The 20287-nt window shown below is 31.8% G+C and overlaps 2 protein-coding genes across 4 annotated transcripts in view; one reads left to right on the top strand and one right to left on the bottom strand.

Moving 5' to 3' along the window:
* The window catches only part of LOC114324246 (glutathione hydrolase 1 proenzyme-like), a 189562-nt gene extending 185200 nt beyond the window's left edge, over positions 1-4362 (top strand). For 2 of the 3 annotated variants that reach the window (XM_028272041.2, XM_050646394.1), the window contains exon 10: positions 4080-4362. In XM_028272041.2, the coding sequence (XP_028127842.2) occupies positions 4080-4232 (153 nt within the window). In that variant the 3' untranslated portion in view covers positions 4233-4362. Of the gene's footprint in view, positions 1-3836; positions 3957-4079 lie in introns of all 3 variants that reach the window. The other variant, XM_050646395.1, reaches the window with a different exon arrangement.
* The window catches only part of LOC114324245 (dipeptidase 1), a 996635-nt gene that overhangs the window by 762619 nt on the left and 213729 nt on the right, over positions 1-20287 (bottom strand). The gene's annotated exons all lie outside the window — the stretch shown is intronic.

The raw sequence follows: 20287 nt of genomic DNA, 5'->3' as shown, positions 1-20287 counted from the left end.
CATCAGCTCCTAAAAGAATGTCTATGGATCCTCTACGAAAGAAGTTATCATCTGCTAACTTTAAATTAGCAATATGGGGCCAAGTATTAACTTCTAAATTACATAAAGGCTGATCCTCACATATTTTTGTCAAGACTAACGCATCGGTTGTCAAAATAGGAGAAGATTTACGTACTGGTTTAAAAGAAATGGTAACCCCACCTAAATTAGTGTTCGACTGCATAGAACCTAATCCTTGGATGTTAGCTGAAGTTTTCATGGGACGTAAACCTAAACGCCTAAGGGTCTTTTGACAGATGAAGGACGTCATGCTTCCCGAATCTAACAGACACCTAACAGGTTGGTAGTTACCGTGACAATCAAGCACCTCAATACATGCAGTGGAAAGCAAAGTACTTTTATCAGCGGAAGAAAAACACACAGAAACGGATGATCCAGTCGATGAATTTAAAGTGGATGCCGCCGAATCTTGAACATTCTCTTCTTTCTTAGAAGAGGAGAAGCAAAGTAGTGTATGATGTTTTTTATGGCACGAGTGACGAGTCCATGTAGATTTGCATAGGCTAGAACGATGTGATCCAAGACAGTTAATACACATCTTGTTCTTTTTTATTAATTGAAATCGATCTACAGGAGATTTTGCCAAAAAAACGGAGCATTTATAAATGGCATGGGTATCATTAGTTTTACAGATAGAACATTTTGGTTCAGGTTCGGTTTGAGCAAGCAATGATGTAGATTTGGAAGAATTAGGTTTTTTAGAAAAGTTAGATTTTGGTTTAGTGTGAAAATCAATATTATCTAAAGCGAGACAACTTTGATTTAAAAAATCAATCAGTTTTTTATAGCTTGGGATGGTTGAATTATTATGAAAAAGCTCAAAACGTGTTACTAAAGAAACAGTTAATCGTTTTAAAATCATTTGAACAAGTATAAAATCCCAATGTACTGTGGGTAGTCCTAGCTTATTTAGAGATGCCACATTTTTCGAAAATGTATCTAACAACTTGCGTAGTTCTTTTGGATCTTCTGAAGTCAGTTGTGGTGAACTTTCAAGGTTATTCCATAAATTGGCAGCGATCACCCTAACATTATTAAACCTTTCACAAAGCAGATCATAGGCAATTGGATAATTGTTTGCTGTGATGTCAATATGATCCACAGCATCGCGCGCTGCACCCTTTAAACACGATAGTAACAAATTAAATTTGTCAATTGGTTGTAAGTAAGTAAGAGTATGAACGCGAGCATCAAACTGATCTATAAAACTTCTAAATTCAGTTATTTTTCCACTGAAAGATGGCAATTCCGGTTTCGGTAAATTAAAATAATTTATAGGTAAAGGATTTTGAGACTGTGAAGTTGATGTAGTTTGCTGACTTGCTGTTGAAGATTTTCTAAAGGCTTGCACGTATGTTAATTTAATTTTATAATATAATTTGTCAAAATTACTACGGCAATCATCTTCGACTTTAAATAGCGCGTCCTCATTATCTTGCTCAGAAACTAACATAATTATTTTATTATGAAGATCATAAAAATTGTCACGAGTTTTTTCCAATCCTTCATACATAACTTCCAAAACCGGGTAAAAATTCTTATCGTCAGCAGCTACCTTTAAAGCAACAGCATGAATTTCAGTCATTTGTTGCACTTCAACTTGTCTTAAAGATTGATATTTTTTAATTTTATCTGCCATTTTGTAAATTTAAATGTAGAATTAATAAATTTAGAAAAATATGAAATTAGCGTTAGGAAATAAAATAGGTTCACCACACGAAAATTAATAAAATACAACCGAACTTTGTGCTAATAAAATAGAAAACTATGTCCTCTGCTATTTGAATATTTATAGACAAAAAATAATTATAAAACATAAACCCTTTAAATAAAAATTACTGTGTAAAATAAACACACAGTTTCATCTATAATAGAGTCAACCTGTATAATAATTATTATAACAAAATTTGTCTATTGGCCGACGTTGACAATTTAATAATAATTACTTTTACATTAATGTGTTCCTTTTTTACTTAAAAAACAACATTAACTGAGGTATAGGTACCACTAACGATCGGCACAAACAAAAAACCAATTTACTAATTGATACGTGATTTTAATTTTGTAAAGAATATTTTATCGCCTTATGTTAAAGAATAACAAAAAAATAAAGTCAAAGGAAATGCGGTTAAATAACCTGAATTTGATTCTGATCTTTGTAAATTAGCAAAGTATGACAATAAAATCAAACAATTCAGGTTTAAAAGAAACTTTCCCCGACTATATTACCCTCTTAGAAAAATGAAAAATGCAAGAAAAAAATATAGAAAATGGATCTATCAGGCTCGTAACGGATCAATAAATCATCTTGGAGGAGATTACTAACTCAGTGAGCTTTATTAGTGGACTGTTTAGCATAGGGTGAATTTAAAATAGAATAAAAAAAATAACAGTAAAAAAACCAGACCTTAAAGTAAATTGTAATAAAAATATTTCCTACCTTGTCATTTCTCGTTGCACAAGCTGGAGCAGGCCTGCTATTTTTCGTACTGCTATTGCTGAGTAGTATAAAGTATAAATCACTCGCGAGGACTATATTGAGTTTCTATACACTTTTCGGAATGATTGTAAGTGACTGTTAACCAAGAGAGTTGGTTGGCGAATTGTCTTTTTAAAAATGAGGCGAGTAGGCAGGTAATTACATACAAAAAACTTTAAGGTTTTTACTTGAAAATAATGATAAAAATTAATACATACTCACTGAATTAGGTATTGGCCTACTCGTATATACGGGGTGTCCCATAATATTGAAAAGAAAATGAATTAAAATATTCTTTACAAAAACAAGAAAATTAAAAATTGTTATTCCTACTTATGTGGACGAACCAGCAACCAACGGCACAATTTCAACTTTGAAGTGGAGGGTAAGTAGAACCTAAATCCAAATTTTCATGCAATTCGGAGTTGCCCCTGAAAATTACACGGTATCGCCGAATTTCCCGTTCATTTACTGGGCTATTAACCATTTTTTTATTTTATGTACTGTCAAGGAGTGTGTTGGTTTATTATCTAAAATTTTCGAAATAAACTTGGGAGCAGTATTTCTTTCATCTATTTCACAAACAATATTTTTAACACAAACAAGTAGTCATACTTTTCACAGACAGTATTAATGTTATGGTTATAATCAGCCGATTTTGATTTTTTAACGAAAACACAAGACCCGCTCCATAATTAAAACCATGTTTTTCTCCAGTATACACTATAATATGATATATCTTTCCCTCGGTATCGGTGTTTGTATTGTACGACCTTTATCTACTTTCTCCCTTCCTTCACATTGTAATTAAATACATGTCTGCAATGCTTGAATAACTGTTAAGGGGGTAGGCGCAAATCTTGGCCAATGCTATTTAAATGCATTCATTTTTTTCAAATCCTGAGAAAACTAATAAATATTTTTGAAAAATTTAAACGCAGAATCAAAGATTATGTTATTACCGAGGGCCGAAAGTCCCTCAGAATAAACAAAAAGTTTCTTTTGAATATAATATTTAAAATTAAAAATCACACTAAATTTTCTCTTTTTTCACCCACTGTAACTCATTCAATTAAATATTATAGAAGTTTTCAGGGACTTCGTCTCTAGGTAATAATGTAATCTTTCATTCTGAATTTAAAATTTTCAAAAATACTTATGAGTTTTCTCAGGATTCGAAAAGAATGAATGCATTTAAATAGCATTGGACCAAGATTTTGCGCCCACCCCCTTAAATAATTGTTTTAACTTGTGGTTGTATGTTTATGTAGTAACTGTATTACATGTCTATTTGTAGGTGCTTAACAACTTTATCTGGCGTAACATGGACATAGAAACAGCAATTTTGGTTGAAAACTCAAACAATAGCCAACTTGTCCCTCAAAATGATTTTGAAGAGGATATGTTAAGTGATAACGTGAGTATTCATTTGATTATTTTAAAGAAGGCAAAGTAGCAATAACAGCTTAAATTGTATAGTCAGAATTACTATTTGCTATGTATTTTATTAAAAAATATATTACCCTTTTTTACATTTTAGCTCAAAAACGAATCCCAGGAAACGAATGACAAGATGTTTGTTTCTGAGATTGGTGAGTTTTCAGCAGTTTCCACTATAGTTAATTCCAAGGCTACTGGCGTCAAAGGAGTATATGATAAAACAAGTGGAGGATCTGTTTCCTATGTAACCTGATAACCATTTTTTCATTAGTTTCGTGACATATACATATTTATTATTTACAAACAAAACTAGAGCAGTTTCTACAAGAAAGGTTGGAGTATATATCTAAATAAATTAGAAATAAAAGATGAAAGTTTTTTAATTCGAATTTTATTTTAGACTTAGTAATATTGCAATCAATATTTTGAACCATATTTTGAATCATTAGAATCATCAGAAGGCGATGACTATCGAATATTAAGCTTGATGTCTCATACCGTTAAAACTTTTTTTAGAATCTTCCATACACATACAGAAATTACAAGAAGTGTGAGTTTCACATGAGTGACACTCAATACCCCTGTTGATATTCTATATCTAAATTCAGCCGTTTGGCCAAAACACGAAAATATATTTTGATATACAAATTGAAGTCTGGCAACACCGTTGACACATTTAAAAATAGTAGGTTGGTCATTTGTATCTGGTAGGTAGTAAAGTAAAAATGTAAATATCAACCAAATGGCTAGTGTTTACATTTTTTCACCCCTTGGTTTATTGACATTGGATATTTGGGGTCATTTAGTTTTATTCCAAAAGAACAGGTATTTCTTAACAATGAGGAATTTATAAAGGATACAGAAAGGCTAAAGAGTGCAATATTTTATGAATTACCCAGTACACTAAATGTAGAGGCCTATCAATTTTTTGCAAAATGTTTTGCTGGTACTTCTTGAAGACGTGCCTTCACCAACACGACGCTACGTCAAATGTGGTTTCTTCACGACGGAGCCCCAACACAATTTACCAAAGCTGTGAAAAATCTTCTGGATACTATACTACATACTACTTATCCTCGTCGTGTAATTGTATGAATGGACTCATTCTGTGGCCACCGTGTGTCCCGAATTCAATGTATTGGATTTTTATTTTTGGGGACATTTGAAATCGTTAGTGTATGATAACCGACATAAAATCCAAACAGAAGCTGAATTACAGAAACGCATTTTTGGTGCTGCAGAAACTATCCGATATAATTTAGTTATATAACTATGACATTACTAACAACCGGATTCGTCGTATCGGTGCATGGTAGAGCTCATTTTGAACATTTAAGTATTATAAAAATTACTGTTAATTAAGCACAAACATTAAATTTAATTTTTAGACCACAAGTAAACAAATTACTGATAGTCGGAGCATAATGTAAAAAACCAAATTAGAATCATTAAACGATGTCTGTTGTATTTAATTTCCACTGTAAACTATGTAATTCAGTTAAAACCCTTGCATTCAACACCTTTAAAGCTTAATAAATACATAATACTAAAAAAGGTAAAGTGTTTTTTATTGTAAATGATTGACATTTTATCAATTCGTTTAAAATTATTCCATATTTCAATAGATTTCAGAAAAACGTTACATACAAATCATTTTTCCACTAAGAGCATTAAGAGGAAACAGTAGCGATCAACAAGTAGCAAAAACGCGTTCCAAGATTGCGGCTGTAATTTTGAATATTTTTTCGAGACATTTGGCACACGTATTCGTAATATAATAAAGAATGGCGGTACAGAGCCCAACTTAAAAAATATATTAATATGTGGAAATTACTCTGTAATTAAATACAATAATGAAAAAACGAGCCTGTGCCGCCATTAACCCTTAAACGCCCAAGCTTTTTTAGGTTCCATGTACGCCCAAGGGTGGGTAAAAAATGTCCACCTCGAAAATAGCTAATATATTTATTGAGAGCTGTTGGAAATGGATTAAGCTTAAGAATCTTATGCTTAATAACACAACATCTTCTAAAATATTAATATAAACAATTTACAAACCTTACAACAAAATTACCATGTATATCAAAATTAACATACCAGTAAAAGCCAGTAATTCAGATTTGTCAATTTTCTCCACATTCTTCCTTTCAGCCTCCTCATTGGCGGATAATTATGTCGATTATGTAATTATACGTCGATAATTATATGGATTATATTTCTACCAACGAGAAATTATATAGAAACCTTTAGTAACAAGTTTTACCAAGGGTGTACTTTTTATGCCCACCCATATTTAACTCAAGATAATACTTTTATTTTCAAAAATATCGGCAGAACCAATTTAACATTCGATAAAAGGTTGTCTTTTTAGCAATAAATAATTTTTGGAAAATTATTAAACACGTAATAAATATGTTCCAAAGGAATACGCATTAGGTGGACATTTTTTACACACCCTTGGGCGTTTAAGGGTTAAGAAGAACAAAAAAATACACTTTCTTCAAAAAAACTTTTTTATCCGATGCCTAGATTTTGTGTCATTTTGGAACTACTAATGATATAAAAAATTTTAGTAGTTCCAAAATGACACAAAATCTAGGCATCGGATAAAAATTTTATTTGAAGAAAGTGTATTTTTTTCTTCTTCTTAATGGCGGTACAGGTTCGTTTTTTTAATATTGTATTTAATTACAGAGTCATTTCCACATATTAACATATTTTTCAAATTGGGCTATGTACCGCCATTCTTTATTATATTACGAATACGTGTGCCAAATATCTCGAAAAAATATTCAAAATTACAGCCGCAATCTTGGAACGCGTTTTCGCTACCTGTTGATCGCTACCGTTTCACCTTAATTACAATTTCGGAATTAAACCGTAGTTACTTAAGTAAAAGTTATAATTTATGTAAAATTTCGAGCCTTAAACCAAAACCTTAATTCAGATATTAATAGCAAAAATGCCACATTATTAAAGCAACAAATAATTATTTTGACCTACATCTAGGGTAATCAACCCTAAAAATCACACCTCAAATAGTAAATAAATAAGGGGTTCCCTCATATGAAATTTCTACAATCGCAGGTTCTTCTGCGCAGTGTTGCCAGGTCATTAAAATTTATGAAAATAAAAATTCACTCGTATGGAGAACAATGTATTTTTTTGCAAACGGTTAACTTTAGGAAAAAATGTTATAGGACTTTTTTGTTCTAAATTGTGTATTATATCCACACCTTAAAGAACGCACTATTTTCGAGGACACTCTATGTATATTATGATTATCTCTGAGCAAACTAAAATTCGGCCTGCCAGTGTCGATTCAAAACTAAAAATGGTACGGATGTCGTCGCGACATCTGCTAAAAACAAGCGAAATTTTTGCCTTAATTAAAAATATTATTAAAAACAAAACTTTATTGGGACCAATTTTCTTGTAACACATTCGTGGTTTCTTAAGTTTGCAAACCAAATTTACAATCTCTGATAATAACCTAATAAGATTTCAAACCGGTTAGATGTTCCTTATTTGTATTAGTTTTACTCATATCTGAAAATTCAGGACCATTTTCCGTTGTAATTCTACCGCGCTGGACAGGCGAGAAGTGAAATGCAACTTTAAGATCTCCCTCTGCCTTCTTTCCTCCAGCAATTCGTTGGTTTGAAAATTATAGAAACCACGAAGGTGTTGCCAGAAAATTTTTCCCAATAAAGTTTTGTTTTTAATATTATTTTTAATTTTATTAAAGGCAAACTTTTCGCTTGTTTTTAGCAGATGTCGCCACGACATCCGTACCATCAGGCTATTTCGTTGTGAATCGATACTGCAGTCCAAATAGTTTGTTCAGAGATAATCATAAATACAGGGTGCTTCATTAATAATTGTCCATATAGTAAATGGAGAAACCTTAGCACAAAATACGAAGATTTAACCTAAAACACTTAAATAAAATGTGTTTCATTACTAAAGACCGGATTATATGTTTTTTGCATATCGATAACCATCAAAGATACAATCAAACGCTTCAGGATGTGGACGAATTATGATAATTAAAGGCGTTTCACACTAATTTAATTTTACATATTTAGAATATTTTCGTTTTTTAAACATATTTGGACGGTTTAAGCATATTTTCGACCGTTTGACATATTTTGGCATATTTTTAACAAATTTTAGCGAAATATTTGTTGATGTCACAAGAATCGTCGCAGACCTAGGGAAAAACCCACCATCAAAATTGAATAGCAGGTAAATTTTGTCTTTCTTTAGGACCGCTTCTGGGTTGCATAGGCGTAGCCAGGGGTGGTTTTGGGGGTTATAACCCCCCCCCTTTGGATGTATTTTGAGTTCTATATGTTTAACACCATTTTTATTCCATACTCTCCAGAGACCTTCAAGTAAATGTTTTATTAAATCGAATTATGCATTTGTTTATAAAACCATCCTCCAATTTTAAAACTGAATCGCTTAAGAAACAAGAGTCCCTTAAAATTCAGAAGACTCTTTAGGGAAAACGTTGAGAAAGTTTCTGGAAAAATTGGGCAATCAATAAATAAAAAATGTATTGCAACTTTACAGAAAAATAGATTTAAAATTATTACAGGTAGCAAACCAAATTCTTTGTGGCGATTTTGATGTTAATGCCAATTTAAATGCGGAGATTGTTAATGTTTTAAAAGTTGCACCAATCACATCAGTTGATGTTGAACCAAGTTTTTCAACATACAATTTACTACTAACGGATAGGCGACATAATTTTACTATTGAAAATATTGAAAACATTTGATTGTGAATTGTTTTTACAAGAAGTAATAAAAAGTCGAAACGAAAGTATGTAATAGTAATAGGTACTATGTAGATAGATATACATTGATATATTTAGGTTAATTTTGTCAATATATGTACTTACCGTTATTTAATAAAACTTTTATTGATTTTTTAATGCATACTTTGTTGTTACTTTAAAATATTTTTCACATATTCCACATGTTTGGAACATATTTTAAACTTTAAGGGAATATTTTCAACATATTTTACTCATATTTCAGACATATATATGCACATATTTCAGTCAAAACAGGAACATATAATCCGGTCTTTATTCATTACTGAGTTACAGGGTGTTTTAGCTAAAAATTTAAAAATTATTTTTGCTCAGCATTTTAAAACTATTCAACGTATCCTTTTTATTCTTGGCAGAAAGTGCGACTACTATACACCCTACTAAATTATGATAAACAAACGTTTCTAGCTTCTACCCGAGGCGTACGACAGGGGATAGTGAATGGTTGGCCCTTCTCAAATTCTACGCCACTGTAGGAATTACTATTTTAGTGCCGTTTTTAGATTGTTCAATACTTTTTACGTCAATAAAATACTCTTCATTGGTAACGATAAAGTCATTAGTTTTCGAGATATTTGAAGTTAAATATGAAAAGGCACAGTTATTTTGATTAATTCACAGTACTTTAAAACTATTTGGCGTATCCTTATCATACTTGGCAGAAAGCGTAGGCACTGTACACCTTACTAAATTATGATAAATAAACGTTTCTAGCTACCGACAGAGGCGTACGACAGGGGATAGTGGCTGGTTGACCCTTCCAAAATTCTACGCCACTGACGAAATGGCTATTTTGGTGTAATTTTTTGATTTTCCTGTACTTTTTCTGTAAATAATATACTCTTCATTTGGAACAAAAAATGATTAGTTTTCGAGATATTTGAAATTAAAAATGAAGCGACACAATACATTAATCAAAATAACCGTATTAGTCTGGGCTGATTATCGGAGAATAGGCCATTTTTGGGAAAAGTTATTTACCAGCAATTTTATTGCTGGAATCGAATCTTATGATTGTATATATTAATAATATAGGTATGCAAAGTCCGCAGATAGTGTGCTACTTTTTTTATAAACAAAATGGCGCCCGAAAATCGTGTTTTTTTCAATTTTTGCTCTATAACTCCAAAGATTTTAACTTTACACCAAAAACACCCAAATAAAAATTCACCGCAATTAAATTCTGCATAGAGACTTGTTTTTTCCGATTTACTTTGACGAAAACTTTCCCCGGAAAAAGCGGGTTTTCCAACAAAATCTTTAATTTTCAATTAAACTTTTAGATAAGTAATTGTTAATCAATAATTAAATAACTTGGTAATGTAAAAGCCCTTTTTATATAGATTATAATTCCAGAAGCCGATGGAAATTACATGAACAGTTTAGCAACAATTGAATTGTTAATTAAAAATTTACGGTCGCTATAATAACGACAATAATTATGATGCATAAGAACAACAATGATTTTTTCATAAAAAGACACTATACCTATCTAATGTACTTTACAGAATTGAAATTGGACTATTTAAGCGGCCTCAGGAATATTTTAAAATTATAAAGATTTTTTTGGCTTAAAAACAAATAGAATATCTCAGGAAATATTAAACTGAATTAAATTGTAAAAACGGTATTCGAAAAACAGCGGCAGGACGCTTCTTTAAAAAAAAATCGTTTAATTATGATGAGTAGTTCCTGAGATACAACCGGCCAAAGTTGACCGGAATTTACGGCACAGATCAGGGCCGTCTTAAGCATACACGCCGCCGGGGTGCAAGACTCAACTTTGCGCCCCTTTTGTCAGAAGATTATATCTTAGGAATATAGGTTATAAAAGTATGCTAACATTAAAACTGAGTATGTTTGCTATATACTATATACGTAGTATAGTATAATAGATAAAGTTATAGGATCGTGCAAAAAAAAAATTTTCAGATTTCACTTTTTTTCGACGTTTTGAGTCCCCCTGAGTCTAAAAAGCAAATAAAAAAAACATGTCGGAAGTATGTACGTACGTACGTACGTATGTACGTACGTACGTATGTCGCCACCGCCCAGCAAAAACTACTGGACCGATTTTGATGAAATTCGGTATGAGTAAGTTTAAGAGAATTTTGTCGAGAAACTAAGCTTTTCAAAAAAACCTCTCAAAGGGGGGCCGAAATAGGGGGGTTATTTAGGGCCCATTTTAGCAAATTTTGACCGAAATGAATGAAATTCAACTCAAAGTAAGCTCATCGATAGGTAAATAAAAATACGGAATTTGACATTTCCAAATTCAAAATGGCGGCTAACATGGCCGACCGCCCACCCGACACATTTCCCTATCTATCTAAAAACTTGTTTAAGATAAGTTTAATTTGAAAAAGTCCTTATATAGCCTAAAGATGGGGCTATAAGAAGGATGTTATCGTTTTTCAGAAAAAGTTACGGGTTGCCTATATTTAAGGGGTCAAATTTTGACATAAATTTGAACTAGATTTTCTCAAAAAGGGCTCCAAGGAATTTTTTTATTTTTCGATATATTTTTGATATCCTATCAGTAAATTGAATGACATTAGTCATATATCTTAACTCCCCATAGGAGGGGAGTTATGAATTTTTTATAAAAAAATATTCGAGTGCCCGTAACTTCCTTCTTAATAGAAACTAAAATTTGAAATTTTGCAGACATATATGGTACTTTATTATCTATTATCACAATAAATTTTACCAAAAATATGGCTTCCGGTTGAACCGGAAATGAATAAAAAATCTTAATTTTTTTAGATACTCCCTGTATATTTTAACATATTTTGAAAGAATGCAAAATTACCTTTCCAATGACATAAAATTTATTGCTGTAGCTCAAAAACTCGAAAAGTTACGGTAAATAGAAATTTTGCTATAATCTTATGTGTGTCCTCTCTCACGCGTTCATAGCAGAGCATTATTGTAGGGCAGTCAATGAGGGTATTTGGCTCCGAATTCCATCCTACTACATTGATGTACTTGATATTTTCACAGTAAGTAGGGAATAGCTCAAGAAACAAAATCTACCCTATATACTATGGCGCTTTTATCTTGGGGCGGTTCCCACTTCTTCAAGGGGGTGGAAAATTTGTTGGTCAAAATAAGCACGGAAGTGGCTAAAGAACCTATTTCTAAGCAAAAACTGGTCTATACTTTTTTTTGAGAACTCAATACTTTTTGAGTTATGCGTAGTTGAACATTGGCCATTTTCATTGAAAAATGACACCTTTTCGGACGGATTTTCTGTGAATACCTTAAAAACTATGCATCGAACTAAAAACACTATATAAAACATTTTTTAGATTATAAATAATAAAGAAATTCGTTCCTTCGTAAATGTTCTATTTATAATACAAAAAGAGATATGGTAGGTGAAAATAGTTTGTTTTTTGGTGCATGCTCAAATTGGTGTATTCAACTTGAAATAACAGAAGAACGGTAGTTTTTAGGTGTATAATGCTACCAACACCTTTTGTAGTGTTTGAAAAGGCCTTTAAAACGAGCACCGTTAAATGTCGCTTACTTACAAACTAAGCGAGATATGTTGCAAAAAAATATATGACTAATGTACTTTAAGGAAAAATGAAAAGTATATACATTTAACTCCCAATCCACCATAATTTAAATGCATTGTTTTCCTTCTACAATACCTTTTAATATATATAGTGTTATTTCTATTTTCAAAAAGTTGAACGGGTTTAAAATGAATGGTTTTTGTAAAAAATGTGATCAAATTATAGAATGAATTTTTAAATTCTCTTAAAAATCTTTCTTTTTCTCCATGTAATTCGAAAATAAAAATATTTCACCCCTGAGAAGTGGTGGGAACTTCCCCCATGATAGAAGCGCCATAGTATATAGGATAGACTTTGAATTAGCAGATTGGGCTACTCCCAAAATTTCATTAAAATCCATGCAGTAGGATAGAATTTGGAGATAATATCTTGTTCTTAATCTCGCGCATTGACTGGCGTAATCGAAATAGAATGAAATGCAAATATTGTAAACTATAAATTTCTCAGAAAAATGAACTAATTTGAAATGAAAAAATGACCATAATATTCTATTGATTTATGCAATAATCTACACATCTATAGTGTGTCCTCGAAATATGGCATCGAACATTTTCTCAAATGCAGGAATTAATGATGCGTAGAACCATAAAATACTTCTAAGTACAGTAGGTGTTTCTAAAATATCAAAATAACGAGTAACTTTGTTATTTTTATAGAATATAGAACAGTATCTAGTACCATAACCCTAGGCCCTGGGCCCTCTAGGCCCTTCCGTCCAGCGTTTTTATTTATATATTAAAAAAACATGGTTTCAGTATTCAAACAAGATCAATCTTTTAACTCTATTTATCAAAGTCAACTTTTCTAGCTTTTGAGTTGCCCAAAGTTTTTATTACTTCCGTTATATCTAACCTACTTATTAAAGACAGGTTTGTTAATATTGATCCAATGTTGAGCGCAGATAATTTTTGGTCAATTTAAGTTTAGAAAAAGATTTTTCTCCTTCAGCTAGTATTAGGTACTGGAAGTGTTAAATATATTCTTAGACATGTAAAAAGATTTGGGAAAACGGAAGTAAATTATTAGAGTATAATATATGTAACTTAAAATATCAAGTGAAGTTGTGTTTATTTATAAAAAATATTGGTAACAATTTTAACTCATGGAATAGATCTTCACCATCTATATCAGGTCTATTTCCATGCACTAGTTTTTTTTTGTAATTTTTTTTTGAAGGCTAGTATTTCTCTCTCTCTCTCTCTCGTATTTGCCCCATTATCATACCCTTGGCCTCGTAAATCATCTAAATCAATATTCATTCATTTCAAAAATTCTAACAAATAATTTGTTAATCCTTGTCCGGTAGTATCAACCATCAGTAACCAGTAAAAACCTAGAAAATGCAAATTTAACTTCGGCAAGCTTTGTTGACGAATTGAGATAAACGAACCTAAACTTAAACACAATAGTAAGTTGTTCCTTGAGTGTAGTATCAGGTGTGCAATCTAAAATTATAGAATAATATTTAGATTGTTTTAAAAAATCAACAATAATTGTGCATTTAATTGTTTCACCATTACTTTTTATCAGGTCATTTTGAATATTATGTTGAAGATAATGGGGCATACGATGCTGAACACTTTGCAATGTGTTCTGACCGCGTATTATCAAAATTGGAAATACATTCTATTAATTAAAAGTTACCGTTATCCGATTCATACAACCTTTGACTGGTTCCTCTTAATGGTAAATTTGGTGTGCTAAAAATGTTATTATTTCGATAATTCTTTCTAAAACCGCTGTCCACCTTTTTCTTTTGCGTTCAACTGCTGCTTGATTGACAGAGTCTATTGTATTTCTGTCTAATAGTAGGTAAGCCTTTTTTTAGACCTAAATATTTTTTTACAGAAATTAAGTGACCAGAACTTTTCTCGTGTCTTTTAAATTTCTCGAAATGTATCCAGTCTTTAAAACAAATGTGGGTATTAAAAGCAGTAACATTGGCATTGAAAAGCTTACAGTAAAAACAAAATACAGAACCACTATTAGATACAGAATATATAAGACAATCTCGTTTGATAATTTCGTTTATTTTTAAACTTTTTGTATAATAGGTATCTGCAAAGGACCTGTTATTGCTATCTACAGGATACTTAGATCTTTTAATTTGCACTGGTCCATGTTCTGTTAATAATAATCTTAATTTATCTGGTATTACTTAAAATAGTGTACGGCATCACCTTCTTGAAATTATGTCGGAATACATAATCTAAATGGGTTTCATATTCTATTTGTATATCGTAGGTGTACTAAGCATTAATAGCGTTTGTAAAAAATACTGAAAGTGCACTTGTACATGTTTGTTATTTGTAGTTTTTTAAGGACAGGTGCAAGTTTGAGCCTAGCAAGTGTTCGTCTGGCGCCCCTTGAACTTGGCGCCCGGGTGCCTCGCACCCCTTGCACCCCCGGGTTAAGACGGCCCTGGCACAGATATAAACAATAGGATCATAATTTTCAAACCATCACCTTTTTATTTTTCTCCTCTTTCTCCACACCAATTTTCATGTCATTGAAATACTCATAACATATATTATTATAATAAAAACTATCGATGATACGTGTGAAAATTGCCAAAAATAGCAAAATTCCAATCAACAATTAGGTTGGAGAAAATGTAACCCTCAAAGTTCAAAATCGGTATAAGTTAAAGAAATGCATTTTCTCGGCTTCCCATGGAGCAATTTCCTTCATTCTTTTTTTGTTCCCAAGTAACTCGAGTAGAGCCATCGAACTAACGCATTACTAAATGTCAGACTTGCTTTTGTTTTGTTATAATAAATTAATTTATTTATTATAACACAAAATTTTAATTTGTTTAAATAAAAATTGTTTAAATAATTATACAGCTTTCAAATGAGAATATTTATGTTTTTAACTTTAAAAGGTATACTTGTAGTAAGTTTATCTAAAAAAAACCTACAAATGGAAAAAATATGTAGTTTTCTGTTCTTATAAATAAATTAATCTATTATAACAAAACAAAAGCAAGTTTGACATTTAATAATGCGTTAGTTCGATGGCTCTACTCGAGTTATTAGGGAATAAAAAAAGAATGAAGAAAATTGCTCCATGGGAAGCCGAGAAAATGCATTTTTTTAACGTATACCGATTTTGAACTTTAAGGGTTACACTTTCTCCAACCTAATTTTTGATAAAATTTTGCTATTTTTGTCAATTTTCACACGTATTATCGATAGTTTTTATTATAATAATATATGTTATGAGTATTTTAAAGATATGAAAATTGGTGTGGAGAAAGAGGATAAAAATAAAAAGGTGATGGTTTGAAAATTATGATCCTACTGTTTATATCTTTGCCGTAAATTTCGGTCAACTTTCACCGATTGTATCTCAGGAACCACTCATCGTAATTAAATCTTTTTTCTTTTAAAAGAAGTGTAATGCCGCTGTTTTTCGAATACCGTTTTCACTATTGAATTTAGTTTAATATTTCCCGAGATATTTTATTTGTTTATAAGCCAAAAAATTCTTTATAATTTTAAAATATTCCTGAGGCCGGTTAAATAGTCCAAATTCAATTCTGTAAAGAACATTAGATAGGTATAGTATCTTTTTATGAAAAAATTATAGTTATTTTTATGCGTCTTAATTAATATCGTTATTATAGAGACCGTAAATTTTTAATTAACATTTCAATTGTTGCTAAACTGTTCATTCACTTTCCATCGGCTTCTGAAATTATAATCTATACGAAAAGGGCTTTTACATTACTAAGTTATTTAATTATTTATTAACATTTACTTATATAAAATTTTAGTTGAAAATTAAAGATTTTGTTGGAAAAACCCGCTTTTTCCGGGGAAAGTTTTCGTCGAAGTGAATCGGGAAAAACACGTCTCTATGCATAATTTAATTGCGGTGAATTTTTATTTGGGTGTTTTTGGTGTAAAGTTAAAATCTTTGGAGTTATAGAGCAAAAATTGAAAAAAACACGATTTTCGGGCGCCATTTTGTTTATAAAAAAAGTAGCACACTATCTGCGGACTTTGCATACCTATATTATTAATATATACAATCATAAGATTCGATTCCAGCAATAAAATTGCTGGTAAATAACTTTTCCTTGTATTTTGCTAATTAGCACAGAGTATATGGTTTCATTTTTAACTTCAAAGATCTCGAAAACTAATGACTTCATCGTTACCATAGTAGAGTATATTATTTTCATAGAAAGTATTGGAGAATTCAATAACTGAACTAAAATGGCAATTGCGCTAGTGGCGTAGAATTTGGAAAGGGTCAACCATTCACTTTCCCCGTCGTACGCATCTGGTAATAGCCAGAAACGTTTGTTTAACATAATTTAGTAGTTTTTACAGTACCTATACCTACTTCCTACCAAGTATGAAAAGGATACGTCGAATAGTTTTAAAATGCTGAGCAAAAAATATTTTTAAATTTTTAGATAAAACACTCTGTAACTCAGTAAGGAACTACATTTTATTTAAGTGTTTTAGGTTAAATCTTCGTATTTTGTGCTAAAGTTTCTCCAGTTACTATATGGACAATTATTAATGAAACACCCTGTATATGCACTCTCTGATGATAACCTAATAAGCTTTGAAAGCGGTTAGGGTGCTTGTGATGCTCTCTGAACAAACTGAAATAAGACAACTCTTGTTTCATTTTACAACGAACTGATTATTTAATCAATTTCCTATTTTTCACTTGAAACATTTTTTTATTGTGTTAAATTCTACTACATTTACATTTTCAATTTTTCTTTCGCTTTTCCACTTATTTCTGCCTATTATTGTTTAATTTACTTAGTTAGGAACTCTAAATGGTTTGTGACAAAAATTCTACATCACAATTTAAAGTTATTCAACAGCTGCAATAAACAATGTTTTTCTCCCTTACAAGCCAAACTTCTTAGTGCTTTTCCTAAATTACTGTTGTTTATTGTTCTAACAATAAACACACCCTTCTCAGGTTTTCCACTTTTATTTCTGTACTTTTCCGGCTTTGCTTTTGCCGCCATCGTTTATATATCTACCAGTAGCTCCATCTACATAATTTATGATCACGGTTCGTAATTTGGTTCAGACATTGGCGTAGAAGGGGATGGTATTGTATATTTACGTAAAATTAAATACGAAAATATCACTGGCTTGAAGGTTTTGCTAGTATAGTTTTGAAATAGAAAAAACATGCTTTAAATTTTCTTAACGTTAATTAAAAATTAGATTCAAGAATTGTGGTTAAAGCTTTGTACAGCTGGTTATTATATAGTGTTATGGTTTAGGAGCTTTCTGATTTTAAATATGGCCAGTTGGTTGCTAAAACCAGTGCCAATGAAACACAAAACACACACACACACACACACACACACACACACACACACACACACACACACACACACACACACACACACACACACACACACACACACACACACACACACACACACACACAAACACACACACACAAATACCTTCATTCTTAGGAAATGGATCTGATAAAAATAAAAAAGTGAACCTTTTATCAAACAAAAGGCCTAGATGTTTAACTGTATCCATATCTTAAATGAAGCTAGCATGACATAAGCTTATAATAAGCACTTATATACTGATGTGATCTTGATTATTGATATGAGATAATATTCTTATATGTCATTTAATTTAATCAATGCATTAATCATAGTCTAATTAATTTACCAGATCACATATCAATATGTTTTCAATCTCAGGGCCAATTATAAAATTAATTACTTACTCTCGTGGCTTCTAAGTATTTCTCAATGGTTCCTAATCGGGATAGGAAAGAAAAGAGTAAAATAATACACACATATGGGTTACAATTATAATCAAAATATTGTTTATTTTATTTAAATGGCAATCACTGCTTAATATTTGCTAGATCTTATTATTCTTAAACATAACATTTACAAATGGGAATCTTATTTCCTTTTGGTTTCCAATTGAAAGTTTTTATTAACATTTAACTATTAGGATTTATTAGCAACAATTCTATTTAAGTTTGATGAAGCTTTTCTGATATTATTGTTTATGTTCTTCAATTTATAATGTGGTATTTAATACGAAAAACCCATGCATTCATGTCCAGACAAATGAGACTGACCTTTTTCTGGTGAACTGAGAATGTCTTCACACAAGACCCGCTTCCTGCTATCCTTGGCTGCGATCAAACCTCGTCCTGGCTTTCAGTAATGTTCTCCTTTGAAAACTAGCTCGTATAGCTCTCGTTCTTGCTTCTGTCGTGATGCTGTGTTCTACCTTTTTCGAAACTCCAATCAGCTACCGGGACACTCTTGGCTCAAGGAGGTTCTTTACTCTCAACCTGGCCTACCTCTCGTTCCACGATAAATACTCCACACTCACGGAACTACACCGGCTTTCTCACTCTCCGTACACTACCGTCTCCTACTGGACTTCACTTCTCGACAGCTCAAAACATTCTGATCTCTATTTGTCATTCATTCCCCTACTTTCTAAATATCCCTTCCAGATTCACAAATCAACCTTCCACCACCAACTCTCATTCGCAGTCGTCCTCAAAACCAATTTTTAATCTTTCTAAATATGCTTAATGGATTTCAAAGAAAATAGTTAATTCCCATTCTAAAATTACTTTCTACTATTTACAAAATTTAATGACCTATTCTCTATTTCCACTAAGTCTTATTTAGCATCGGCTAATGATCGAACCTTCCGCGAACAACGATAATGGTACGCGCCATTCACTTTGTTTTTTCTAAGCGCATTGTCCCGAGTTCCGTAAGCTTTTTCGAATCACTTCTTAAAATTAAATATAACAATTTGTTGTATACAGGTTGTTCTAAATTTATATGCCCGTGGTTGAGAAAATTGAAAATATTTTATATTAAATTGAATTCTGTTTATAATTATCAAAATTTAATTTTCATATCAAATAGAAATATAACAAATCCCCGCCTTGTATTCGATAAAATTTATCTGCATTTTTAAATACATTTTCTCGAGGCAAAATCAACTCCCTGTAAATTTCCTTACTTTAATCTACGTCTTATATCCTAACTTACTATCTACTTCATGTATCTGTCTTTTATTCGTGATATTTGTATACATCGTGAATATTATAAATTCCTCGGATCTTTTCCGAGTTCCTGTGCCTCAACTCATAACTATTTATCCCATTTTCATTATTCACGATGTACGGGCCTTCGAAAACAGGCATCAACTTTGCGCAAATGCCCCCAGGAAGATTTGATACTCGTAATGCCCTCACGAGTACTTTTTCACCCTTTTGGAAAGTCACTGGTCTTCTTTTTCTATTTTGTTCCTGTCTTTGGATATATTTTTCGTTGCTTCGCCGTAATCTTCTCTGTACGGTTTCAATCACCTGTTGATATTCTTTTGGCTCTTGGTCTTCCCATGGCCTTATCGGCAGTACACCCTTCATGATGTATTCTGGGGTCTCTTTTGTTACTGTGCTCGGAATTGTATTTAGATACCTTTCTATTTCCGCCATTTTCCTGTCCCAGTGGCGATGTTGACCATCTGTTGCCATGCGAAGAAATTTCGTCACTTCCTGTATGAATCGTTCCGAAGGATTACTCTGTGGATGCCTGATGCTGACAAAATTTGTCTCTATTCCTCGTTCTCGAAGTTGTCCCTTGAAACGATCATTTCGGAAATACGTTGCATTGTCCAGTAGAATCTTTTTTGGTGTTCCTACTATGGCTATAAAATTGTCGATTTTTCTTAATATTTCTTCCCCCTTTGTGGTGCGGCAACTATATAATTTTACGTATTTTGAAAACACATCCACCATTACCAGAATATGTTTGTTCCTTTTAGTGGTCATAATTAGATCGCTTAACATATCTATTGCTACAATGTCTAGTTTGTTTCGGGCTTC

This window comes from Diabrotica virgifera, chromosome 3 (assembly GCF_917563875.1).
Source record: "Diabrotica virgifera virgifera chromosome 3, PGI_DIABVI_V3a".
Classification (NCBI taxonomy): domain Eukaryota; kingdom Metazoa; phylum Arthropoda; class Insecta; order Coleoptera; family Chrysomelidae; genus Diabrotica; species Diabrotica virgifera.
Note: the sequence above shows the minus strand (reverse complement) of the source record. Positions and strands in the feature narration are given on the sequence as shown.